The sequence below is a fragment of the Emys orbicularis genome, chromosome 2 (assembly GCF_028017835.1).
Source record: "Emys orbicularis isolate rEmyOrb1 chromosome 2, rEmyOrb1.hap1, whole genome shotgun sequence".
NCBI lineage: Eukaryota > Metazoa > Chordata > Testudines > Emydidae > Emys > Emys orbicularis.
In genome coordinates, this window is record NC_088684.1 from 119629275 (window position 1) to 119656717 (window position 27443).

General features: G+C 41.1%; 2 protein-coding genes across 4 annotated transcripts in view; one reads left to right on the top strand and one right to left on the bottom strand.

Annotated features, from left to right (window-relative positions):
- The window catches only part of LYRM4 (LYR motif containing 4), a 163482-nt gene extending 158963 nt beyond the window's left edge, over positions 1-4519 (top strand). For 2 of the 3 annotated variants that reach the window (XM_065399134.1, XM_065399135.1), the window contains one exon: positions 4151-4519. In XM_065399134.1, the coding sequence (XP_065255206.1) occupies positions 4151-4222 (72 nt within the window). In that variant the 3' untranslated portion in view covers positions 4223-4519. The remainder of the gene's footprint in view (positions 1-4150) is intronic. The other variant, XR_010561149.1, reaches the window with a different exon arrangement.
- A 10275-nt stretch (positions 4520-14794) lies between these two features.
- On the bottom strand, positions 14795-15772 carry PPP1R3G (protein phosphatase 1 regulatory subunit 3G). Its single transcript, XM_065397643.1, has one exon. It carries the CDS (start codon positions 15770-15772, stop codon positions 14795-14797), a length of 978 nt encoding a protein of 325 aa, XP_065253715.1.
- Between the last annotated feature and the right edge of the window lie 11671 nt (positions 15773-27443).

Consider the following 27443-nt stretch of genomic DNA (forward strand, 5'->3'; position numbering starts at 1 on the left):
TAAAAAGTAAGTTGTAATGGCTGAACCTGTGACCAAGCTATAATGAGAAATTCTTCTCCAGTTTATTTAACTAACCTCAAAAACATCTACTGTAGATTTGGCTGGGATTTAACAGTCCATTCTCTCTTCCCCTTCCCCCACCTCCAAGTGATACAAACACAAATGTTAATATTTAAAGCTCCCCAGGCTGCTACTTTAAAACCAAACATCTCTTACAAAGCTGAATTGAACCATCTGGTAGAAGTCACTGACATAGCAGTAAGTGCTGCCTCTTGAAAACCTGATTCAGCAAAGTGGAGGGAAGGCTGAAGTTAGTGGGGGGATTTGTGTCAACTGAGGAGGCCTCCAAAGCTGAAATTGCAGCACGGATCAGCTGGGAATTCATCTCCCTTGCTTTTCTTCATGGCAGGATGAAATCTCCATTCCCCAAAATTGACGTAAGTAAGAAAACAGATTCTTTATACTGTCCTAGAACTTTAAAATTCCCCTGTTGTGCAAGGTGACAAGGTAGGTGAGATAATATCTTTCATTGGACCAACTTTGTTGGACTGCCTGTTGTGCAGGATGGCTGCCAATGAACAACATTGAGTTCATGTAGAAAGGACTCTCCTTTCTTCCAGGACAGATATGTTAGTTGCAAAACATTTTTTTTAAGGCTTGTTAGGTATTTAATTTCATGCTGATAAGCACATTGTAAATCAGCAGGAGCTGCCAAAAAACAGGCCACTTAGTTGAGAGCCTAAATATAGATTTCAGAGCCTAATTTTAGACCCCTCAAGTATGAACATTTTGGCCTAAAATATTCAACTATATTAATTTAGTTAAATGTCATGGCATGGTTTATAATATAGCAATAATTACTACTCTGCAGCCTGCCACATAACCCACATGTTGCGTGGTCTGCCTGATATAAGTTACATTTGTTAGGGGTCTATACTTTTTTTTTCTTTTTGTGAAATAAATATGGCTTTTCCTAAATTGCGTAATCGGTTTCTCTTTTCATATACTCTATATACCACATCTCCTCCCTGTTAATCAGTGTTGTTCATGGGCTTTTGTTGACTTAATTCTGTATGCTAAGGGAATGGAATGTTTGCTGGCAAGAAATGCTGCTATTCCTTTAAGAATGACACATTAATCTTCCCTTCAGTGAATAGTCAGTCTAAAATCCAGTGCTTTACAAGTTTCAGACCAGGCTATTTATCAAGAGGAGACTGTTCATTTTTTAGAAGGGCAACATGTATGCAAAGATGCATTTGTGACAGTATGGGGAGTGGATAGCAAAATATAACTTAATAGCTGCTAGCTTTTTCTTTTTTAAGTAAGCTAATACAAGTTTAAAACATTGAACTTTGACGTTTATATTGCTCACTAGATTCATGCTGCATTGAGGCACTGTCACAAGTAATGCAGTCAATTATACTTTGTAATATATCAGATTCTATGTAATACCCTCTACATAGGTGTAAATAGTTTATATAAATTATGCCATCTTTTTCGTCCTACTTCAGTAACCACAAGCTGAGCTTTTTTTGTTTTTTCTACGTTAATAGTTCAGTGGGAGCTAATGGGTGTCCTGTCTTATGAAAACCAGGACACTTATTTAGTTGGCTGAATATGGATTTAGAAGCCAAACTTTAAACTCCTTTTAAAAAGAATCTTGGCCTCTGCTGCTTTCTTTAGCCTAAACTTCCTCTTCCTCTACCCCTTAACTGTTCTGTATGTCAGTTGGTTGCTACCCTCTGTCCCACTGGTGGCTGTGATTCACTGGGACTGTATGCAGAGTTTATAAAGCAAGCTCAAAGGTAATTAACACATAAAACAATAGGGAGAAAGTTTATTATTTGGATTACTGTAGCGGCTAGGAGTCCTATTCGTGGACCATGAACCCACTGTGCTAGGTGCTGTACAAACACACCCTGCACCCAAAGAGCTTACAGTCTAAGAATGAGACAAGACAACATATGGATGCAGACATACTGGAGAGTACAAGGAAACAATCAAACAATATTGACAGGCAGTGGTCTCGGTATACCAACAGCCTAATTGTGTAGGCATCATGGCAACATGGGGTTTGAAGGAGGATAATGTTAGCTTTGCTAATTTTGGGGGGGGGAGGCGGGGATGGAAGGGGGGGCTCCTTCCAAACATAAGGGGCAGCATGGGAGAAAGCAAAGCTGCTTGTTCAAGAATTTAACAAGTGGGTGATGGAGGCTGGCACTCTGGGCCAGTCACAGGTGAGAGTTGACATCTCAGTAGTGAATGAGAGATGATAGGGAGGGGTGGGGATAGGCCATGAAGGGCCTTGAAAGTGATGACAAGTAGCTTGTGTTTGATGCAATAGAGAAGAGGGGTCAGTGGAGTGATGCAAAGGAGTCAAAGCGACAGGCTAGGAAAATGATCATTGCAGCAACTTTTTTATGGATATAAGCAGGGCATGGCTGCATTTGTCATTTGGATAGAGAAGGCTGTATTTTAGAGATGTTACGCAGACAGAATCAACAAGATTTAGACATAGTCTGGAAGTGAGGACCCAGAGAGAGGTCCTAGTCAAAGATGACACCCAGGTTACTGGCCTGAGTGACAGGCAAGAGGGTAGTGTTGTCTGTTGTGTTAGAGGAAAGAGGAAGCAGAGAAGAACTAGGGGGGATAATTAAGAGCTCGGTTTTAGCCATGTGGAGCTTGAGCTGACCACTAGACATCCATATGGAGATGTCAGAGGAATAGGCCAAGATTTTATTTTGGACAGGACGAGAGAGAGAAAGATCTGTGAGTTGTCAGTATAGAGAAAATAGTTGAATTTGTGTTAATGGAAAGATCACCAAGAGATAATGGCAGAGGGAGAAGAGAAAGGGAACCCAGGACAGAGCCCTGCGGAATCACACAGAAAGTTGGAGGAGGGACAGTCCTCCCCAGGACACACTGAATGAGTGATTAGAGAGGTAGGAGAACTAGAAAAGAACAAAATCACAGAAACCAAGGGAGGATGAGATTTCAAGATGAAGACCATGGATGACTGTGGCAGACAAGTTAAGGAGGATGAGGATGGAGAACTGGTTCTGAGATTTGGCTAGGAAGAGGTCATTGAAGACTTTGGCTAAAGTGATTTCAGTGGAGTGCAAGGGGTGGAGGATGGATTGGAGAGAGTCTAGGATGGAATTAGAGGAGAACTACTCCAAGCAGTGATTGTAAACAGCACATTCAATGAGCTTAGAGATGAAAAGGAGATGGGGTTGTAGTTAGAGAAGCAAATGGGGTCAAGGAGTGTTTTTTTTCAGATGAGAGAAATTAAACTGTGCTTGTATTGAGAGGGAAAAGCTAGAGGAGAGGGGGAGGTTATGGAGAACAGTAAGGGAGGAGATGAGAGTGGGTGCGAGGGAGATCAGGGGATGGGATTGGATGGGGTCACTGGGAATAGGGAGCAATCAGGAAGGAGCAGGTAGAGCTGGTGGGAATACTAGAGGGATGATGTTAACAAGGATGGGGGAAAGAGGAGGAGGAGGGCGGATGCTATGTTGCAGAAGAGGGGTGTGGTGAGAGCTATGGGTGAGTGGCAGATGGACAAAGTCGTTCCCCCCCCCCCCCGAAAATCAATTTAGCATTGTCTGTAATGTCTTACTACTTAACTATAAAGCACAGAGATCCTGGGTATGAATAGCATGTTATGAACAAGAAGCTATTTCTACCCATTATATGCTACTGATGTACAAATTGTGCAGGGGACCCTATCCCCCTCAACTAATTTTAAGGCAAATTAATTTGTGAATACCAAAGGGATAAACAAACAACTACTGTGCATTAGTCTCCACCCAAAAAAATTCTTATGTTCCCTTCTATTTGTCTAAGTATATTTTGCATTTCCTTTCTCTGTAGTTATTAATTGTGTGTATATATATATATATATATGTATGCATATCTTTTTCCTTACATTGTCAGTACTGTGTTGAGAATTTAAGTATGTGGCTGTTTTATGCATTATCATTTTTTGCTAGCTGGGTTGATGCTGACGAACAATGTTGCGGAAAGAATACAGACTGCCTACTTTCACTTTTGTTCTCAGTTGTGCATTTTTACTTCCCTTACAGAGCTGAAGCAATGCCCCATTGGCCCTCTAAGCCTGTCATTTCTGAAATATTTTGTTTTATTTCAGGTTACCATTGGTCAACTCTATTCAACCCAGAAACTTGTTATTGAGAGTCCAGAAAACACAGAGATAATCTGATCATCTAGCACCGTTGGACCATCCTCAGCATTCTGTAGTGCTGCACATCCAACATAGCGTGTATGCACCCTGCCTGAGTTTGAAAAACTTATCTGTCTAGTAAAAGATAAAGCTTTTGAGATGCTCAGTTTTGGCAACCAAAACAGTCTAGAATTTCTCTTCTCATGGTTCATGCACTAAAATGTACTGCTAAGCCTACAATAGCGTGTAATGTATTCCTAATATCCGCGTTGCTAGTATTTCATGTGTAATGAGACTGTTTCTTGGCCTTATCTGACAATAAAATTCCATGAACCGAATACTTGTAATGAGATATTTTCTTCTCCCAGTGATCTTGCTAACTTACCTGGCTCATAAAGGATACCAATTATGTTTCAACCAATGATACAATTGTTTAAAATTACTTTTTACATTGAGCCCCAGTTAATATAGAAATACGCAGCCTACAGTGAATAAACTAAATAGCTGAATTTGTATGGACCTGGTGTGGGTAAATTTGTGTTAAATAATTTATTCATTAAAGCCATGTGAAATTTGACAGAGGCCTTTAAGTACAACAAAGATATTTTGTTATATCCTGGACCTCAACACCTACAAATATCAAAGGTTAGATTGTGTGTTTTCATTTAAAACCAGTCTCATCTCACTTCTCAGTTAATAGCTCAGTAATGGAATTTTAGCCTCATGTTACTGAGACTTCAGAACTTTTAAAATAAAATTTCATCACTGTTCCTTATTTTAATATACTAAACTGCAACTGGCAATATAAAGAAACAAAGTATATTTTGCTATACAAAAATTTTGTATATTACCCTCATTACAGATACTTGGAAAGTTAGGTAATTGAGTGTGAATGGTGAGGTTGGTATATTTAATTCAGAATTCATACAAATATTTTCTAATTTCTGTTGAGTGTGCAAGTTTCTACACGCTGGCTCAGTGTCTCATGCCTGTTTTGCAGGGACTATCTCTAGAGGCTGAAGGCAGTTCAGTCTTTATGCCCATTCAGTACTAGATCCAGTGAAACTCCCAAGGTGGTTGCTTATTGCATTCTATTCACCTTCACTTACTTACAGTAATGCCACAAAAAAAGTAATTTTTAAAAACATCCATTTGTTAAACTGAATAAATATAGCCAATAGCAAACAGACATTTCTAAAGCTTTCCGTAATTATTTATGGGCCTCATTCAATGCACACATTGAGTAGCATATTGAAAGAGGTGGGGTTTCTTAAGAGATTCTCCTAAGCCAACAACTCAGTAGCTTCACCTTAAGATTCCCCTTTCTTGCAATGTTCCTGAGCTCTAGAGGAGAGAAAATTCCTGAACTGCTTTAAAATGCCTTTTTTTTTTTTTTTTTTTTTTATTTATTTGAAAAGTAAATTACACCTGTTAAGACAGCGTGCTAAACAAGAATGGAATCTTTTTTAAAATCAAGTTTTATTCTCTTCAGTGCTCTGAGTTCGCTATTATGTTTTCCACTAGAATGTACAGAAAAATTACTCAGTATAAAGCTTCAGCACAATGTACAGCGAGAGCTTTATATGAAGTAGACAGAACTTTAAACTAGGACCGTGCCTGTTACCTTTAAAGAAGCTGCATTTGTGGAGGCAAAGGGGCATACTTTCTATTTCTTTTGTAAACTAAAGAGAGAGTATCAAACTGAAATGACAGAACTAAGCAATGAACGTATGTAAGTGATTAGTTTAGAAGTACTAATTCCCAAAACTTATTTATAAAATTTTGTAGAATTATTTTTAGAATTACCTTTATTTTAATATAGCATTCTGTTAACTATGCAAAGAGTATGCAAAAATAAAGTGCCACTACTGTATTTAAGACTACAAACCTGCCTTAATACTGCTTTTCACATGGAAAGCAGATACTGTAGTATTTCTGCATTTGTTAGATACATAAATACACCAAATAGATCACTTTGCTACAGCATTAATATATCATTTTATTAAAATAGATTTTTTTAAACTAGGCAGAATGCCATGGACTACAGTTTAAAAACAAGGCACTAACACTTTAAAATCCTAAAATACACCTAACCAAGCTAATTAGAACACTAGCATTGATGGTAAAAGGACAAGGGGGGAAAGATTTAAGTGTCACTAAAGCATTTAATAGCATTTGCATTGCTAATAAAAATTATACAAGTGTCTTCTGTGAGACACAGTATAGATACATGTATAATGTTACTACAACCCTTCTAAGGGTATGTCTATACTGCAATTAAACCCACAGATGGACCATGCCAGCTGAATTGGGGTCACGGGGCTCGTGCTGAGGGTCTTTTTTAATTGCATTGTATACCTTCTGGCTTGCTGGAGCCTGGGCCCAGGACCCTGCGAGATGGGAGGGTCCCAGAGCTTGGGCTGCAGCCCAAACTTCTACACTGCAATTAAACAGCACCTTACCCCAAACCCTGTAAGCCCAAGTCAGCTGACACGGGCCAGCCGCCAGTGTCTAACTGCAGTATAGACGTACCGTATGTCTCTCATCAGTCAAATTTTCCTTAGCCTGCAAAGGGGCACTTGTAGTTTTAAGGATGCATATTGTGCATATGATATGCCAGAGCGGAGGCCTCTGTGCATAGAAATGTGTAATACAAAATAGGTTGAGAAGGCTCATTTTATTTTTTCATTTGAGGAATCAGTTACATAAGACTTCAAGAAGTTATCCATGGGCTTTTTATACAGCATGGCTACATTGCTTAGTTTCTAAGCTTACCTAAGGAGACTGTTCAGTCCTTAACCAACTTCAGTTATACAAAAGATATAAAATTACTTTATTTAATAAGGTGCAAAGTTAGAAAATGAAATAATCTAGTACAATGATTACTTGTAAATTGCAACACAATTAGTGCATTTAAGGATGCTCCTTGGAGCAGATGTATACAACAAGAATGTTTCCCCCACTGATGCACAGTCTGTGTATCTTCTATTAATATTAATGATAGTAGCATGTGCAAATCTATTACATGTGACTGGAACAAGAGACCCATTAATATTCTCTGTTAAATGCATAATGATTAGTATTGCATTTGTTGAGATAACATATCCCCTGTATATGAAAACTATTGTCAAATACTGTATGAAAGTAATCCTATCAACTATGGAATGAAAATGTACTACTGTACTTCCCACTGCTCATTTAAAAATACCCTTTTTTGATATTCTATTTTCACTGGTTATCAATGAAATTGTTTACTGGATTTTTGTCTGAGCAATGGAAACAATATAAATATGTGAACATTGTCGGTAAAAGGGTTCCCAGTGATTTAATTTCATGTCCCCCTATTCCAAAAGGGATATTTGTTTCTGATTTACAGCAGAAGAAAATGTTAAGAACTCTTACTAATTCTGTAATAATAATTCTTAAAATTACTTAGTAAGATACTAATTTTTGTAGTATGACACTGAAAGATCATTTGCTTCACACATGTACCTTCAGCTGTCCCTGATCTCAGCAACCTTTGACTTTAGTGATTTGGAAATGATATGGCTCAGTTATCATGCTCCAAAATTTGGCTGTTTGCATATATCAAAGGTCAAATAAGAGCTTTTAATAGAAAAATGCAAACAATATTCTGAAAGAGAGCAGAAGACAACCTCTGAACTGCCCTAACATGAATAGTTGTCTAAAGGACAGGCAGTTCTACAACCCTGTTGACATCTGATTAGATAGTCCTACTACATTTAGAGGATTATTTTAAAAGGCCTGGAAATACCAGCGGTATGGCCATGGTGAGGTGAAGCAGACCCGAGGTTACATACAAACGTTTTTACCTGCTGATCACATATACTGTTCTTGTTTAAACATGCCATCAACATAGGGATGTTAAACTGACTCTGCTCTAGCAAAACCGTACCAACTATTTCTAGCCTAGTGCGTGTCATTAACAACATTACTTGTGCCTCCTAACATGTAAGACACACAGGAGAGCATGTTTTTGTGGAAGGCTAGAAGCACCAGCTCCACAGCACACTTCCCGCCACACGCCCATAGCTCCTTAACACTTCGCAGAAGCACCTCCACTAAACTTCTGGCAAGGATCTCCATTTCTTCACAGGTATGTAGGACAGAACTGAGAGGGAGTGGCCAGCTAACCTCTGAATGTTCCCCTGCTCACTCCATAGATATCTAGGATGAAATCCTGGCCTCATTTAAATCAGTGGCAAAATGCCCATTGACTGAAATGGTGCAGGATTTCACGCTTAGGGTGAATGTTAATGCTACTGGAAGCAGCATTAGCACTTGTGAGCTCCACCTAGGGGGTGCTACTGTGCAGCCACCGGAAAGGAAGAGGGGAGGGAAGAACCATGCTGCCTGGAGCAGACAGCTAGCAAGGCAGCTGAATCTCCACAGATCTTGGGAGAGCCATTAATTTAGGGCCGCAACCCCACTGGCCATTCCAGTGGAAGAAAAGAATTCTTTCACCCAATTAGAACATGTTGCTTTTTTCCCCTCTACATATTAAAAAAAAAAAGGGGGGGGGAGAGAGGGGAGAATATGGGCCAGAGTTGCTCAATCTGAGAGCAAAAGGAGAAATAAATCCACTTCCTCCTTAAAATGAACATATTCCACTAATCTAAAGAAAAGACTTGGAACTCTCAAAATTGTACAGTGCTTAGATATCACAGTGCTAAATTATGCATTCAAACAATTACTGTTCTACATCCAGAATAAGAGAACTATGAAGACCAGTGAGGAATTTACAAGACTGCTTTTGAAAAAAAGTACATAAAATATTTATACCAGCCTTTGGAAATTCTTCTGAGAACAAGCTTTTTTTTTTTTTTTTTTAAACAGACAAGTATTAAAGGTCTTTCATTATCGTGCTGAAGGGCAAGCAAATACATTCTGTGCTTGGACAGGTGAATTTTCATGACAATTCTGTATTGCCATAGACCTGCATTGGGGAGCAATTTTCAAATAGACCAAACAGGTAATCAAATTTTAACTAAGAATTCTGGTCTAGATCATCTCCACTACCTTCATTCAATACACTGGTCCAGCTCCAGGTCCCACTGACGTAAATAGGAGCAGAATCCAGCCTTAAGAGTTCAGATTGAAAGCCCAGGCCTTTCAAAATTGATACTTTAAAGACAGCAAGTGTAATTTACATGCAACTTTGTAGACCTTGACAGCACTAAACTATGTTTAACTTCACACTATCTTTCTGAAATTCCTACCCTTCTATCAACCCATCTTGATCATGTACAACTATTAGAGAGAAGTTTCCTATTGCGTGTATTTAAATATACAAAGAAAGAACAATAAATGTTTCCTATATGCTGCAAAAATCAAATTGCTTAAACCAAACTTAACATGTGTTAGTTTGGTTTCCTTCATGCCCAAGCAATTTAATCTAACCCTTTAATTTAAAAAAAAAAAAAAAAGTTCAGATGCATTATTTGTTGTTTTACAAATGTCTATAAAAGCCTTTGGTTGTATTTCTTCCTTTAATCCTAGAAAACCTTGTGTAATCCACAGGGACCATAGAAATTTGCACATACTGAAGAGCCACAGAACTGGAGTTTTTCCAAACATTCTTACAACCTTTAAGATTTCATGTTTTCAATTAGTTTTTTAGAAAATCTTCACATACTGCAACAGATATCTTAAGGTGATACAATGTGTCAATATTGATGTTTAAGCCCAGTTATCATTTTGCTTAGTCCCACCATCAGTTTATGGTGTTAGAAATACTTGATTTTTAATAAACATATCTATCCAGTCTGAACTTATTACATATACCAGCAGCACTAGCGTCTAGTGGATTACGCATAGGTTCTAGCACTCAGACATAGAGTCTAACTCTGGTTTTGACACGGACTTCTTGGGAAATCTTTGGCAAGTCACTATATCTCTGTAGGCCTCAGTTACCTCATCTGTGAGAATGCGGAGAATCATGCTGATGCAATCTTTGAAAAGTGCTTTGAAATCTACAGCTGAAAGAAGTGCAACATACGGTCTTGCTGAAAATTGAGCATGTGTGACTCAGTAGAGAGAGAGTCCCCATCCTATTTGTATTGCATTTAATACTGAAAAAGGTGTCTTGTCTATTGTCAAAGCAGGAGAAGGATTTTTTTTAGTAGTAGTGTCAGCAAGATTGTAGGTAGGTACACATATGCTAGCTATAATTTAAAAAGTACTTTTAAATATTTAGCATTTTAGCCATGGAGAACAGTGCTGCTCACATCTTGAACTTTTAGACTGCTTGGCCGGGGTGGGAGGGGATTTTTACTCTAAAGGTGACCAGCGAAGGTAAAAGACAGCTTTCTTGACTTGGTCCTTTATGATGTTTAAAAGGAAAACAAAAAAGGTCTCCGCTTTTTTTTTTTTTTTTTTTTTTTTAAACAGTTACACTCTACCCTGTTTTTCCTGAAAGGCTATATGGATGACTGGGCAACTGGTGAGCTCATATCACATATACCATGGATGTGAAACATCATTAATTTAGAGAGTAAGTCATTTATATTCATACTTTTTAAATGCTTGTTAATATCTATAACTCATTCAGCACCCTAACTGCTTTTCTTGGGAGTTGAGACAGTTCTGTATCTGACACCCCAGCAAAACCAGGGAAGAACAGATCAAGAATACTTATCTTTTCCTATTTGAATAAGTATAAGGTATGGGATGTTAAGTTAATGTTCTGGAAAGTTCTGCCATTTTGGAGACCAACTCCACAAAACTTTGCCAGAGTTTGTTGCATACCAGAGAACATTCTGACTTGCTGTGAATAATCTTGCCCTGACAGCAGGATTCTTGGACATACCAGCTAGCATCTCTGCTCGCTCGCTCTCTCTCCCCCGCCTGGGCTAGATTTAACCTTTAATAGTCAGTTTAAAAAAATATATTTTTTATTCTTTTTATGATGTAATTCAGTGAAGAATTGGGCTCAATACTTTTAGCATCATACCTCAGCTGTAATAGCATAAATTTCAAGTAGTAACAATCTAATGTTTTATGTCTTTACCATCTTAAGAAACTAGATCAGCTTACATTTTCCTATGTAGTATCCTGTTTATACTACATATTTTTTTAAAGAAGTTAATGTATTGGGGACAATAAACCATTTCACTATTTTCCTTTTTAAAATATATGGACTCGGTGCATATCTGGGGGGAGTATATACTTAACTTGTAGAATTACTACTGGGATTTCTCTTTCAGTTTATATTTATACAACTTACTGTGTACAACCTCAAACACATTTTGAAGTACTGTACAGTATTACAAGAATATAGGTCGAGTTGAGTAATGAAACATTCCCAATTAATTCCATTGAAAATTGGTGTTTTCGTTATGCTAAAAAGGCCTCATACACACTGAAAGTCTAATGTGTCATTGTAGGTACTTACAATATTGTAGTGCCCTAACATAGGTGAACCACGATTTATTCCTGTGGCTCAGAGAGGATTAAACCATGTTTTAGCAATTAACCATGAATGCTGCTCACAGACCTGCAAAGTCCAAGGTTATAGTGTGATTCACTAACAGAGTCTGACCCTGTCTACACTGCAAAATCTAACTGTTTTAACCTTTAGGGGGCACTATCACGTTGTAATTGAGTATTCCATTAAGTTACCTTTCCATAATGTAGACAAGCCTTGGAGCATCCAGTTCTATAAATTACAGCTCCATGCACTTAAACAACATATATCCGTCATCTAAATGTAAAAAGTTATACTTTTCCATGCCACTTATCTTGTTACTAGGGCTTTGGAGCGGAGCCCGGAGCTGCAGCATGGAGCAGCTCCGGAGCAGTGGAGCTGCAGGTTTTTGCCTGGAGCCGAAGCACAGCTCCAAAGCCCTGCTTGTAACACCACTAACTTAGATGTTAGCAAATGGGGTCTCTTACAAATGTATACTGACAAATGACACTTAGAACAATGCTTTCATACTAAACAGAATAAGGTACTATAAATACCTACAGAAATGTGGCTATGAATATAGCATGAAAAGGGCTGAAGGAAACCATTTATTTTCACTCATTAGTGAGGATCATGAAAAATTAAGACCTGACTCTACTTTATAAAACCATTCCTCAGGTAGTCATCCCTAACAAAAATATTTACCCACGCCAAATTTTACAAAAAATCCATGTAACAACTGGGCATCATACTATTGAAAATTTCACACGTGTGATGTAGTTAGGTCAACCTAACCGCCTCTGTAGGCACAGCCAGATTGACAGTAGAATTGTTCCGTCAGCCTACCTAGTGCCTCTCAAGGGTGATGGATTTACTACAGCAACAGAAACTCCTTCCTTCACTGTAGTGCCTACACCGGGGTGGCCAACCTGAGCCTGAGAAGGAGCCAGACTTTACTAATGTACATTGCCAAAGAGCCAAAGTAATACAACAGCAGCCCCCCATCAGCTCCCCAACCCCGCTCCCAAAGCCTCCCACCCACCGGCATCCCTGCCGATCAGTACCTCCCCCTCCCTCCACGCACCTCCCGATCAGCTGTTTCGTGGGATGCAGGAGGCTCTGGGGGGGGGGGGGAGAGAGAGGGAGGAGCGAGGGTATGGCAGGCTCAGGGGAGGGGGCGGGAAGGGGTGGAGTGGGGTCAGGGCATGTGGCAGAGCCAGGGATTGAGCAGAGTGCAGCCCCCCTGGCACATTGGAAAGTTGGCGCCTGTCGCTCCAGCCCCAGAGTCGGTGCCTATACAAGGAGCCGCATATTAACCTCTGAAGAGCTGCATGTTGTTCCGGAGCCACAGGTGGCCACCCCTGGCCTACACTGTAGTGCTAGAGGTGTAACTGCAGCGCTGCAACTGTGCTGCTCTAGTACCTGTAGCATAGACATACCGTTAGAAAAACCATCATTATTTTAAATTTCTAGATCTTTCATTAGGAAGAAAAAGCAACTCGTGTGTGTGTGTGTGTGTTAGGCAAGACTCTATTTAACAAAGATTAGCCAGACTACACATGAACTTTATAAAACTAGGCTGTGGTACGTGGGAACTGCATTAGCCATTGAACAATGTTAAAGTGCACTAACTTACAAGGAAAGAAGGATATTTTCTGTCATTCGGGGCCTCCAAACCTACAGCAAAGATGAGACACAAATAAACCAGAAAGTGTTCACACATGAAAGTTATATTATGGACTCCATTAAATTAAAAATAGGGTGGAAGTCTGCTGTCATATTATGTTGTTTTTGGAAAGGGGAGAAAGAATTAGGCCCCTCATTTGAACGTGTGAAGACTTCTGACTGAATTTAAGCCTTTAAGTTCCTCCACGGTCAGGCAACAACATAGGTGCTTGACTTTAAGTGCTTGAGTAGCCTCACTGACTACTCACATGAATAAAGTTAAGCATAAGAACAGCCATACTGGGTCAGACCAATAGTCCATCTAACCCAGTATCCTCCTGTCTTTCGACAGCAGCCAATGCCAGGTGCGTCAGAGGGGATGAACTGAACAGGCAATCATCAAGTGATCCATCCCCTGTCATCCACTCCCAGCTTCTGGCAATCAGAGGCTAGGGACATCCAAAGCATGGGATGGCATCCCATCCTGGCTAATAGCCATTGATGGACCTATTTTCCATGAACTTATCCAATTCTTTTTTGAACCCGTGTGTTTGCAGAATCAAGACTTAAGAATTAGGGGGGTTGGGGACTGACCCTCCCCCAGTTCTCCCTCTCAAAGAAGAGTTGGATTTCTGCAAGTCATAACAACAACTCCGTTTTTGCCTACATCTGTCCCTGTTTCTAGGAAATGCCTACATACCCATAAAAGGGAAAGTGCATGCATTATCTGTCATTCTAAAGAGAAATGCCTAATGCATAAACATAGCACAGTCACAACACTGGATTTAAAGTTCTCTCTTTAAATTCAGTGTATTAAATAGGAAACTTCATATAAGGCACCATCTTCAAGTTAGACACGTGTTTTTTAAAAAATAAATCACAAAAAGATCGTTTCCAGTTCTCTTTAACCAACTTTAAAGAGAATAGTCTGTGGGAGGAAACTGTGCTGATTTCTTGCAGCTCCTGAGAGTTCATTTCCTTTACAAAAATGGTGAATTAACAATACCGGAACCAACAGGTCAGACCTCACTTTTTCTACAACTTTAAGGCTAATGGTAGGAGGCCTCTGCCCCTGGATCAGTCAGCTCTTTAATTAAACAAAACAAGCCACATTCTAATAGAAGGCTCAGAAACCAGTGACTATGCAGCAGGAAAGTGGTATTGAGTTGTTCTAGGGTGCAAGTACAAGGGATGGGACACTCTCCAGTGGTCTCTGACAGCTAAGGCTTGGCTTGGTACAGAGTGTTCACTTTCTGTGTTCAAGGGCAGGACATTCATAGCCGGCTGCTTGTTACCACACCCCACCCACCGCAGGCTCGGCACAATGGGTGGCTGGCCCCAGGCTCCCTGCAAGCCGCTAGCTGGCTGGCAGCTTGTTTGCCCCCAAGCTAGGCTTAGAGTAAGGCGCTGCTTTTGCTCCCAAGCTGGGTAATGCTGGTTTGCTGCCGGGCTAAGCTGAAGGCAGGAACTGCCCCAGGCTGTGGAATGCTGGTGTGGTTCACGGCTGTCCCAGGCGGCGCTCAGTAGAGGGGCCCGGTGGGGTCGCCCTGGCCGGTGTCTGTGCTGGGCGCTGCGGGGAGCCCCCAGGGGGCGGGGCGGCAGCAGCGCAGGGTGTAGTTGCTGCCCCCGTTGTTGTCCCAGTATTCGCCCTGCTGGCTGCGGTAGCAGACGGCGAAGTGCACGGCGGAGCCCTCCAGCAGGCCGGGCGGGGTGCACAGGCTGAAGTGGAAGCGCTCGGTAGAGGGGTCGCGCCCCTCGGGGCCGGGCAGGGGCTGGGCCGCGGCGTCCAGGAAGGAGCGCCACTCGTTGAATGTGTAGCGCACCATCACCTCCTTGGGGCCCGGGCAGCTCAGTACCCGCACGGTGCCCCGCACGTCCAGGGCCGCCGCGGGGCGGCCCAGGCGCTCCAGACACACCCGCTCCCGCTGCAGCCGCTCGGCCGCTGCCACCTCCCCGGCGGGCTGGAAGTCGGGCACTAGCTGCAGGGGAGGCGGCGGGCGAGCCCCGCAGCCCAGGCCGAGCGCGGCGCTGAACTCCTCCCGGGGCAGGCGCCGCAGGCGGGAGAGCACGGCGGGCGGCACCTGCGGGTCTTCCGCCGCGCTGAAGTGCTTCACGCTGGCCAGGTTCAGTCCCAACGCGTCCGCGAACTGCACCCGCTTCTTGCACTTGGTGCAGCAGCCCCCGCTGCCCTCCTCCGGCGGCGGGAAGAGCCCGGCGGCCGCCAGGCTCGGGCTAGCGGGCAGCGACAGGGACCGCCCGCCGCGGCGGCGCAGCCCCAGCAGCAGCTCCCCATCATCCAGAGGGGGAGAGGCTCCGGCCCGCTGCAGCTCGCCCCAGGGCTCCGGCAGAGGCAGCGCAGCCGCCGCCCCCTCTTGCTCTGAGGAGCTGCCTCGCCAGGGGTCCCGCGGGAGCAGCCGAGCCGTCCTCTCTTGCTGGTGGCCCCCGAAAGGCGCTAGCATTTGCTCCAAGCCCAGCAGTCCGGAGTCCCGGCCTTCCATGGCATGTCGCCCTCGCCCCCCTCCCCGGGAGACTCCGCGGCGGCTGCTGCTGGCCCTCTCCCGGCCGGGGCTTGCTCTGGCTAAGGCGGTGGGGTCGTTTTATCGCCTTTGCCTTGCAGCGGAGTCATGGTGGGGGGCGCGCCCCTGTCCCCCCATGGGCTCCTGGTGGCAGGGACGGACCCTCGGGAGAAATCAAGCCGCGGGCTGCCAGCCACGTCCCCAGCCCTGCCAGAGCCAGGGGCGAAGGGGCAGAGCGCATCCAGCGCCGCGGACAGGCTCGGAAAAGTTTCCATGCGTAGAGGGTTTGGCCGAACACGCCCACCTCGGCGGGAGGCGCTGACCGCCCATCCGCGGCTTCCGAGCCAGGGGAGGGCGCTGCTGTCTCCACAGCAGAAGCTACAGGAGGAGTCCAAAAGTGGTATCAGAGAGAGGAGCGTCCCACCGAGTTTTCCCTGCAGGGCCCTGAGATGTCTTGTGATTTGCTTGCTGCTCCCAAGCACCAGCCCCTCTAGAGCTGTCAGGGTCAACCAGTAATGCCCTTCACCCCATGCAGCTGCAATGTTATTGTCATTATTGCAGTGTCTTAGGCCAGGGGTATGTGTTTGGGGGGGTATGCAGGTCTCATCTACAGATTTGGCAAGTTTTACAACAGGTTACGTAAAAAGCCCTAGTGAAGTCAGGCCTACCAAAACTCCATACAGACAATGACTTGTTTATACTGCTTTATATACTATACACTGAAATGTAAGTACAATATTTATATTCCAATTGATTTATTTTATAATATGGTAAAAATGTAGGCAATTTTTCAGTAATAGTGTGCTGTGGCACTTGTATTTTTATGTGTGATTTTTTTAAGTGAGGTGAAACTTGGGGGTATGCAAGACAAATCAGACTCCTGAAAGGGATACAGAAATCTGGAAAGGTTAAGAGCCACTGCCCTAGGCCATTGCCTGTATAAAACCAGGGCACAATGGTCCAAGCTACCCCATAGTTAGTCTCACATTCCAGCTACCAGATTTGATACTACTTCAGGGAATCTATGATGCTACCATAGGGGAGGCAACAATAATTTAAGCCCTGGTCCTGCAACAGGCTCTCTGCATAGGTGATTGACCTCAATACAGTAAATGCAGCAGCTTCTTGGCAAGGACATTAAAAGTGTCTTGGCAAAAAGCAATTTAAAGATGACCTTTTTTTGCCTTTGTGATACACAGAGGCCTGGAGGAAGGGATTTGCTGTTACTGCTTTTTAAAGTTTTTACTTATGATTTTTTTAATGTAGAAATATCAGGATGGGTACATCTAGTTTTCCTGATTTTTGCTAGAGAACTCAACTGGGGGTATTAATTCGTATCTTTCTGCTGGCCTTAATTGAATAGAGTGTTGAATCTTTAACAAAAACTTTTGTCATCAGGCCATTTGAGTAAAATAGAAATAGAATCAAAACATTTAAAACAGATTTCCCACTTCAGTTAAGTTGTGGAACTTAACTTCTGTTCCACATACTTCACTTCTGTGGAACACTGTCAGAATCCTGCCAGTTCTCCACTAATGCTTGGGCCAAAATTTTTCAAAAGTGGCCTTTGATTTTGGGTGCCCAGCTGGAGATCTCTTGGGCCTGGTTTTCAAAAGTGCCGCGCTCCTGCAGGTCCAGTTGAAGTCTGTATGAGTAGCAGGTGCTTCCAGTGCTGCCAACTTTTACCATTTTATCACAAGTCTCATGATATTTGATGTTTTTCTATTACAGGCATGTGATTATATGGGAACCTCTGCTTTCATTTTTTTAAGAAAGTTTCTAGATCCTCATAATTAAAGAGAAAAACTTGAAAGCAAGAACCCTGAAGTCTCAAAAAATCAAAATAAAAAGAATCCCAAAGGTATTATTCTTTTAAAGTCACGTGATTTTTAAGCCACTCATTACTTTTTTTTTTCTTTTTGGCCAGACTTGTGATTTTTGAACACTTACCCAGATCCTTAAAAGCATTTAGGCTCCTAATTTCCACTGGAATCAATAGAAGTTATGAGCCTTAGTGTTGGCAATACTGTGCTCCTGTGAAAACTATGCCCAAAGAGTCTGAAGATGCACAGGCCCCTTTTGAAAATCTAGTCATAGTGTTTTCTAAGTTTATAATGTTAAAAAAAAAAAAACACAGAAAAAGTTTGATTTCAGCAAAAACAGTACAAACATTTTTTCCCCCTGTAGGCCATTTTTAGCTGAATGCTGCATGTTAAATGACAGCACCACAATAAGGACTTGATTAGGATTTTTGGAGTCAATACCCTTGCATATCTGAGAAGTTTTCCAAAATTAAACGTGTACTTAGTACATGTTACAGCTGTCATCTTTAGATAGTTCTGTTGGTGAAAGTACAGTTCCTCTCCTCCACCCCACCTTTTTCAGGACAGAGAAACTAGAAATCCACATGCAAGTAACATCACTTTCTGGAGATTTAGGTTCTCTCCATGGATTTCTGTTATCAAGATAATTTTCTGAATAAATTAAGATTTATTTTTAATTCAATTTCATTTCAGTTGCAAAAATAACCTTCCAAAGGTGAACTGATGAGATACTGTTCTACTTTGTGGGCAGTCTGTCTCTCAGAGAGAGGCAAACTGCTCCCATTCATCTCATCTGGTATTAAAGACAAATGGACACCACTGAAATATTAACTGTCTTAGCAGCAGTCATCTAGCAGGGCTAGATAGTTCATTCATTTAAAAGGATATTTCCACAAGAATAAGGGTGCAAGCTTGTGCTATTGAAGATTAGAACCACTAATGTTAAGATAAGTTATTTAAAATTTCCCAATAACCTGATTCCTTCTGTAACTTCTGTCATTGTAATCAGCTTTTACCAGTAACTAGTTCTGGAGCATGCAAGAAAGAACTAATTCTCAACCTAGTCTTGTGTGATACACAGGAACTGGTTCAGAGAATAACTAGAAAAACAGATGGTCACTGTTGCTCAGGATACATTGTTTGGCTATCATGGATTAAGAATGGGAGTCAGCAATGGACAACACCGTAACATATAAGAGTGGAGTTTTTTCTTCTGAAACGCTGATAAACTGTTAAAAATAGGCTGAAAGGCAAACTAAAATACCTGAAATGATCAGGTTAAGTCATATTGGTGCAAACCCCAGTCTGCACCAGTGCAGTTTAGTTACCTTAAGGATTTAAAGCACAGTGTACTACTTGTGCAACTACAGTGTAGTTACACCATTGAAAATGTATCTAAGACACACTTTACACCCTGATCCTGAAAACGTTTTCAGACATGCTTAACTTTACACACTTAAGAAGTCCCTCTGAAGTCAATGGAATAACTCTTGTGCATAAAGTTAAGCACATATGTAAATGCTTGCAGGATTGGGCCATAATCCATAGAATCTATCTGAAGGCTGTTCAGAAACACTATATTCGAGGCAGTGATAGTGTGTGTGCTGAAGAGCAAAACCAAAGGAACAAGGAGTGAATAAAATGTGTCTAAATAATGAGGTATGGAATATTATAACTTGGATACTATACATATATTCAGTAAGGTCAGATCAATATAGCTTCTGTAAGGCTAAATTTGTGCTGATTTACTGTTAGAATTCTCTGAAAGAGACGTGTAAATAAAATACTGGCTCTGTTGTTTGAATTTTGAAACAGCTTTTGACAAGGTCTCCCAAGAAAGGGAGACTGTTTCTAGGGGAAAACACAGGATAAAGGAGAAAATCCTATTGCAGTGTTACCAACTCTCACAGTATTTTATGTTTTTTTCTTAAAATTCCAGCTTCTGGAGTCATGTGATAACATAAGACTCTCAGCTTTCATTTTTAAACAAAAGTAAATTTCTAGATATCATGGTTATGGAGAAAAGTTATAAACCATTATCTTTAAAGGTTCAAATAACAAAAGGCAAATAAAAAGATCCCCAAATTATTATATACTTGGCTTAAATCTTGAGGTTTAAAAAATCTCACGATTTTGGGGGTCATGACTCATGATTTTTGAACACCTGGGGTTGGCAATATTGAATTGTGGATAAAACTACGTCCTACTAATCTGAGTAAAGGGAAATTAATAGAGGCTGGGAAGTTAATGGTGGACCTAAAGAACAATTTTATAATAATAATAATAATAATAATGCTATTTATAAATTAAAAATTCTGTACAGAATAACTAATTCTCAGAATACCACTATGAATCAAAAAAGTATTATCCCATTTTAGAGATGGTGAGATCCACAAAGATACTTAGGCACCCAGATTTAGGTGCCAAAATCTCTGTTTTTTTAGGCACCACTGCAATCCAGAAAACTCCTGCCAAACCCTGTAGGTGCCCAAGTTTTCAGGGTAAAAGTTCCCCAGTGCCTATGTTTCTGTCTGTGAGCATGTGCACTGCCTCCTTACTGTAGTTGTCCAGATGTCTATCTCCCCCCAAGCCCCAGAGCAATTCACAAACCGGGGGAAGACAGACACATGCTGGGCCAGATCCGGTAGGAGTGTTCAGAGGCCACCTACTGGTTTGGGTTTCATTCACAATCTGGTCACCAGAGGAGGAGGTAGTGGTGGCAATGTTACCCATCTTATAACTTTTAGCCCAATGGCTAGAACATTTCCTGGAATGTTGAAGACCCAGGTTCAATTCTCCCCTCTCTGCCAGAGGGGGAGAAAGACCGGGGGTCTCCTACCTCTTTGGAGAGTGCTCCAACCAATGAGAGATGGAATAGTCTGATATGAGACTCCCTCAGTATCTCCTGTTGAAGTGTTCCACTATGAATAAATAATGAAAGAGTGATGTGAGGAGGGGGACTGGACTTTGGGTTTCCCACTTCCCAAGTGGGTTCCTTAACTACTGGACTACAGAGTCTTTCTCTCTGTGTGGCCCAATGACTGTTCCACTGTGGATAAATACTTAAATACTCATTTGTGGATCTGTGTCTAGACCTACCTCCCTAACTCCTCATCTTATGCTTATTCCACAAAAGCATTCTGCCTTTGCTGTGCTACATGTTATTTAATATGTTTGTTAATGATTTGTTAGGGGAAGGAGCGGTGAAATTTGCTGATGACACAAAACTATTTAGATTAGTAAAAAAAATAGAGAGGATTGTGGGAAAAACTTCCAGAAAAATCTAACCAAACGCAGGATAGTACAATAGCAGCTGAATTTTAATTTTGATAAATGCAGGGTAATGCATATTGAAATGAATAATCTATATTTCTCCTAATAATATCCCCATGACTGTGCTAAATTGGTCTGCAAAGAGGATTGCCATTCATAAGAATTCTGTGCAAGCAGTAAGGCAGTAGGAATTAATATTGGATCAAAATCTATTTAAGCATTCAATCAGGTAGTTAAGGAAATCTTGGGAATTTAAAAATTCTGAGGGCCGGGTAAGTTGTTTGTTAGTATTCCCAAAGCATGTAGAATTTGAACTCTTAAGTCTAAGGGTTATATCCTCAGCTGGTGTAAATTGTCATAGCTGCTGGAGCTGTGAGGATCTGCCCCCAGGCCTTTAATATGTTCTCTATTCAAAACATTTCCAAATGGACTCTTTGAAATAAAATTTTTAAAAGTGATAGTTCACAAGACTAGATCGTTCAAGAGCATAAACAAATCTGATCAATGGTTTTTCAAAGCCTACTCATTCATCAAATTATTTTTGTAAAATCTTTGGTTCAGCTGGAGAATTTTTGTCATTGGAGGTGATTCATTTTTGTCTATTATCTGAACAACGTCATGGAGAGGCAATAGCAATGGAGGTTGCACTATGAAGTTTGAGAGGAAGAAGAGTCTTATGATTAATGAACTGGACTGAGTCTCAGGTGATCTTGATTCAGTTCCTGCCTCTGCTACAGACTTTGGGCAAGTCATTTATCTGGCCGTGCCTCAGTTCTCCATCTGTAACATGACAATAGCAATATTTCCTTTGTCTATCTGTTTAGGCCCTGATCTTGCAAACACTTAGTTGCATACTTCACTTGAAGCATTTGAGTCAAATTAAACATATGGTTAGCATTTATTGGATTGGGGCCTTGGACTGCAAGCTTGTCAGGGCAGGAACTACCTCATACTCTGTTTGTACAGTGCCCAGCACAATGGAGCCCAACCTTGTTTGGAGGCTCCAGGCACTACTGAAATACAAATAAATAATTATAATAAGGCTGATTCAGAACACAGTTTTCCTCCCCCTCCCTCTTTGGAAGTGAAATATAAAAACCCCTCATGCTTTTGCATTTTTAAAGTTCTCATTGGCAACTATTATCTGTTCTTGGAAAAAACAAACTTAGTACTTTATGGCCCTGATTCAGCAAAGAAAGTAAGCAACTGCTTAACTTTCATCCACTGAACACAGTGGGAAAATTCATGTGCTTAAGTGCAGTGCTGAATCATGGCCTTTGAAATTAAAAAACTTAAATTGGCTTGTTTGGAAAATATTTGCAAACTAAGCCTCCCCAGTCCTGCAAACACTAAGGCACATACTTAACTTTACTACCGTGAAGCAGGCCCACTGAAGTTAGGGATCAGGGCTTAATGTTTTTGTGTCTCCCTCTGTCGGCCCAACCAAATCACTTACCCTTACAAAACTTGACGTGCTGGCAGTGGCTGGAGGGGGGAGAGGGATAGTGCTGGAAGTGGCTGGAGTGGGGAGAGGGATAGCTCAGTGGTTTGAGCATTGGCCTGCTAAACCCAGGGTTGTGAGTTCAATCCTTGAGGGGGCCACTTAGGGATCTGGGGCAAAATCAGTACTTGGTCCTGCTAGTGAAGGCAGGGGGCTGGACTCAATGACCTTTCAAGGTCCCTTCTAGTTCTAAGGAGATAAGATATCTCCATTAATTTATTTATTTATTTTTATTTGGATTGTGACATTGTCTCTTGACTGCTCCAGTTTTCATGTTCAGGGATAGTAAAAATATATCCAGTTCTCCATCAGTGAATCCAACGGAGAAAAGAAAATCATCTGAAAGTATTAAAGTGGGATAGGGGATTTCAGTGGGACCTAGCCATTGTGTTATAGTAAGTTACTTAGTGGCTTTGTTGCCAGCCTATTCAGTTGAAACGTTATATAATAGTATCTTGCAACATTTACTATTGCACTGGGGAGGGGAGAGGGAATCAATAAACATTGGGGGGAAAAGTCTGGTAAACTTGCCTTAAGAGGGAAAATAATCTATAAACCCTTGGGGTGGGGGGCGGGGGGGTCTGGTAAACTTGCTTTAAGAAGCCCTTTTACAATTGGAGGGATGGACTCAGAATATCATATTCACTTTACCTTTCATTTATCTTATTGCCTCAATGTCTGTGTGTCTCTTTTCCAAGACGAAGCTTATTTTGGTTTAGGACAAACAATGGAGAATAGAAACAGCCTGTTAATTGTCTGGAGTGGCTTCAGTTAATTCCCTCATACTGTAGCCATCTCAGGGCTAACGTGTACCATGCATTTTATTCCAGACAACAGAATGAAGGTAATTTATGTACTGATGAAAGGCAAATATGAGAAGTTCTTTTGTTTCAGAACTGTCATTAGGAATTCTATTTTCAGTAGCCCACGATGTTTGATTTCTGAATCGGTTACATTATTCCATGAAAGTAAAACTTTATTGCAGATGCCCTGTACGGAGGCCCAGTCCTTTGGGAGGCAGCACTGCCGTTGGATGTGTGGTTTAACAAACAGTTAAATCTGTTTGAATCAGTAACCACCACATGAACACAAAAGGAAGACAAAATTGTTTGTCTACAGTCATCCAGCTTCAAATCCCTGGAGAAGGGATGAGCTATATCTAGACTGGAAAATTAAATTTGCTTACTCAGTTGCCACTGATTCAGATAACCATCCAATTTAATCAGGAGTCAATTGAAGCAGCTTGTTGATTATTCCTCTATAACCATTTCAATCATGGCTTCAATCTCCACATCCTAAATTGATAGATTTCCCAGCAGTCCCAAGGAAGATATTCTATTAATAAACATACAGGTTACAAAGACTCAAATCTCTTCAGTGACCTCACCAATTCCCCCCTCACATCTTGTCTAAGGAAATCTCTAATGACAGAGGCTTATCAGAAAACATTAATGAGATAACTATTGTGTAATAAATATTAACATACATATGAGAGAAGTCCTGGTGAAGTGAGTGAGTAAGTGTGTGTGTGTGTGTGTGTATATATATATAGAGAGAGAGAGTTTGTGCCCAGAATGAATATTCAAATCTGACTTCAAATTCTTCCCACATCTCACTTCAGATTCTTCCAGCATTAGTTCTGAACTGTTTTTTTTATCCATATTTAACTAAGTCTTGGGACTTCAACTTTGAAAATGTATGCTTTTGCATTAAGCTGGTTTTCCAGAGATAAAATTGTGTCATGAATACTCTTGTTTTCAGGACAGCTAATTTTAACAGATCTGTCATTCCTATGTAGATGGCATGTTGGGATATTAATATCCTCTTAAATTATTTTAAAACTATTAATGCTTCATGTCCTATGGAAATGTTATCTGCAAAGCTAGCATCTTTGTATCTTTGCTAAGATTCTAGGGTTTCAGTTTTATCAGTCTGTGAGGATTTCCAAGTATTGGATGTAAAGATTCCATCAGGTTATGAGTTTCTGCTATATTCCAGTGTAAAACCTGTATCACAGATCTTTCCAGGTTATACTGTTTGATTAGAGATTATTTAAATATATGTGTATTCCTTCCTGTTTTGAAGCTTATACAGAGAGTTTATTAGAACATTTTCTTATTTTTAAACTAGTTTTCTTCTCTATTAAACAAAATTGAATAGCTCTAATACATAAAGGCACAGATTGGTTTTGTTCTTGAAGAAGCGGGTATTGAACTTAAAAAGTGTTCAGTATGCCTTAAGAGGCATAGCAGAAACTGTTACAGTTTCCAAAGGGACTGAGAGCGATTTAATCTGAATTTCTGCCAGATGTTCAGGAGACAAAACCTCATAAATTTTACTGGAGCCCTTCAGACAATGGCAGAAATCTCTCATCCTTTAGGGCTACCAAGTATTACGAAGTGTTCCATCCATCTTTAACTAGTGACTCACATTAACAATGATATGTGAGAAATGGAGATACAGTACTTTGAATTTATGAATATCCTATTTCTCTGATTCATGGCAATGATTGCGTTTCCCATAATGATGTGGTGATTCTAAATCTTCTGTTATTTGTGCCATGTATGTGGCAATAGGGCAAGGAATCTCTTCATTTTGGGTGAAATCCTGACCCTCTTGAAGTCCAATGGGATTTCTCCTTGTGTCTTGCACATAACTGAGCACACTGTTTGTGCTGAACAAATACATAATAAAAAGGGGAATTATCACATTATCCTTTGTTTCCCAAAAACAGTGTGCAAAAGATTCCAAGCACTTTGGGGAAAATTAAACTAAGAACAGAATTCGACTGAAATTTAACAAAAATAGCTTTTGCACAAATCTTAATTTCACTACAATTTTATGCATATTTGGATTATTTTAGTGGTGTTAAATTGCAGTGTTATGCATCTGTGTTTTGGGAGATATTTATTTAAACTTTCCCATGTACGTAGCATATTAAAAACCTTATTTGTTTAAGTCATGCTTGTCAGACTTTTCAATGAGCTAATGTGATTGTGGTCAGAGAAATATCTATGTAAAAATGACTCCTTCTGGTGGAGATTTGCAGATGTGTTCATGAAGTTCTGTGCAAGTAGCAGGAGCCTTTGAAAAGGGCACAGCTCTATGACAAAGTCTGTCAGAGTGATTGGCAAAAAAAAAAAAAACACTCAACTACTGAAAAAATGTTTTCAGCATAGGAGGATTTTTTTTTAAAATGCTGCTTTCTGACATGCTGTCACCGAGCCACATCCATTTCAAAGGCTCCCACTATTTACAAAGAACAGCAACCATGGTAGTGGAGCACTTTTGAAGTAGAAACTACCTGCTGAGTCAGACAGCTCGGGGCAGAGCATCAAAGGGGGATGTGTTTGGACTCCAAGCAGCTTGAACATTCAATTACTTAATTTTAAAGATATCATCTTCACCACCCACCCAACCCCTCAGGGAAGTTGGAGGTAGAATTTTGGATAGATTAATGGGTTTACGTAGCCCGCGTCCTGAGGAGCGTATCAGGATAAATATGGGAGAAGATCTGTTGTCAGTAGCCCATACATGTCTAATGTGCAAAGAATTTATTTTAGAAAGTACGGTAACTATGATCAAGCTAGGCCAATGTAGAATCATAACCCCAGCCATCCATGTTCTCTTCCATTGCAGGGCCATGTCACAGCAGTCCCTGTGTCCGCACTAGCTTGTGGTGATAGAGAGTTCAAAGGGAAGATGACCTGTTTGAAGTGCTGTTGAAGGATCATAATCAGGATTTAGCTGGTGTGAGGATGAACAGTAATGGCCAGTTAAAGAAGCCAGACTAATAGGGGTGTAAAAATTCCCCTGTCCTCTCTTGTTCAAGAGGTTGTGAGGGAGCAAGAACCAGTTTGGGGACAAAGATCCCCACACATTCAGTTCCAAGATTGGACTCCTTCCCCAGTGACGGCCTCTAACAGGCAGAAGTACGCAACATGCCCAGTAAGAACTGTGGTGCTAGCAGTGAGAGCTACTGTCATGGGCCCTTCTTTGATCATAAATAGGTTTTAGTGTAAGGAAAAATCTCTCCCCAGGTAGTTTCCAAACCTAAGATGGGGAAAAGTATAGAAGAAAGGCATTAAATGGAAAATGTTTTGAGTAGCAGAAACGTCTTGTTGAAATGGAAGTAGAGTTCTAATATATGCTTGAAGACTCTTTCGCTGGCCTGGAACCCTCTTCAGAGAGATCACAGCTTTAAATGAAGCTATTTTATAAGGAAAGTTTAAATACTGAAGATGAATCTTAAATAGAAAGTGATGATCTACGCAGTGATGAGATATGTCCTCTGTTGGGTTACATATCTGCCCTTGTAGGTAGATGGACTCATTATTGTATTTACATTTTAACTGCTATGATGCTTCATGGCCTTGGTAAACATGTATTCATCGTAGATGCAACTGTAATATATTTGTTGTATTATGTTTTGTAAATTTTTTTTGACAATAATGAAGAAAATATTGGGCCAAATTCTGCCCTCACTTATGCCAGTGCAACCTTAATGATTTTAGTGTGGGTGCATATAGGTGTGATTGAGGGCAGTATTTGACGGATTATGGCAATAGAATATGATTGTGATTGTCTTCAGCAATAGATTGATTCTAAGCAGCTTTTAACCTCAGAAGCTTAGAGGTCTCCATAAGCTCAGCAGTCACAGTACTCAACCCTGACCCAATTTTATCCACAAATCTCACTCTTTTCCTTGCTGCCTATCTCTAATTGGCCCCTTATCCCAGTCCCAGTCTCCTCACCTAGGCAGTCCCAGTCTCCATTCCTCAGACTTCTCATCACAGTCCCAGTCTCCTTGCCCAGCAAGTCCTAGCCTAACTCCTCCAGACTCCCAGTCTCCATCTCCCGGTCCTCATCTCCTTGCCCAGCTACTCCCAATCCCCAATGCCTGCTCCTCATCTGATTTGTCTCTCTCCCTCCTGGCCTCCAGTCAATCCTCCTGCCTGCCTTCCCCATCCCCACTGGCTCCCATTCCCCACTGACTGAACTATTTTAGCTGAAATGTTCCAAACAAAATCATCATGAGGCAGACAGCCACCATGGA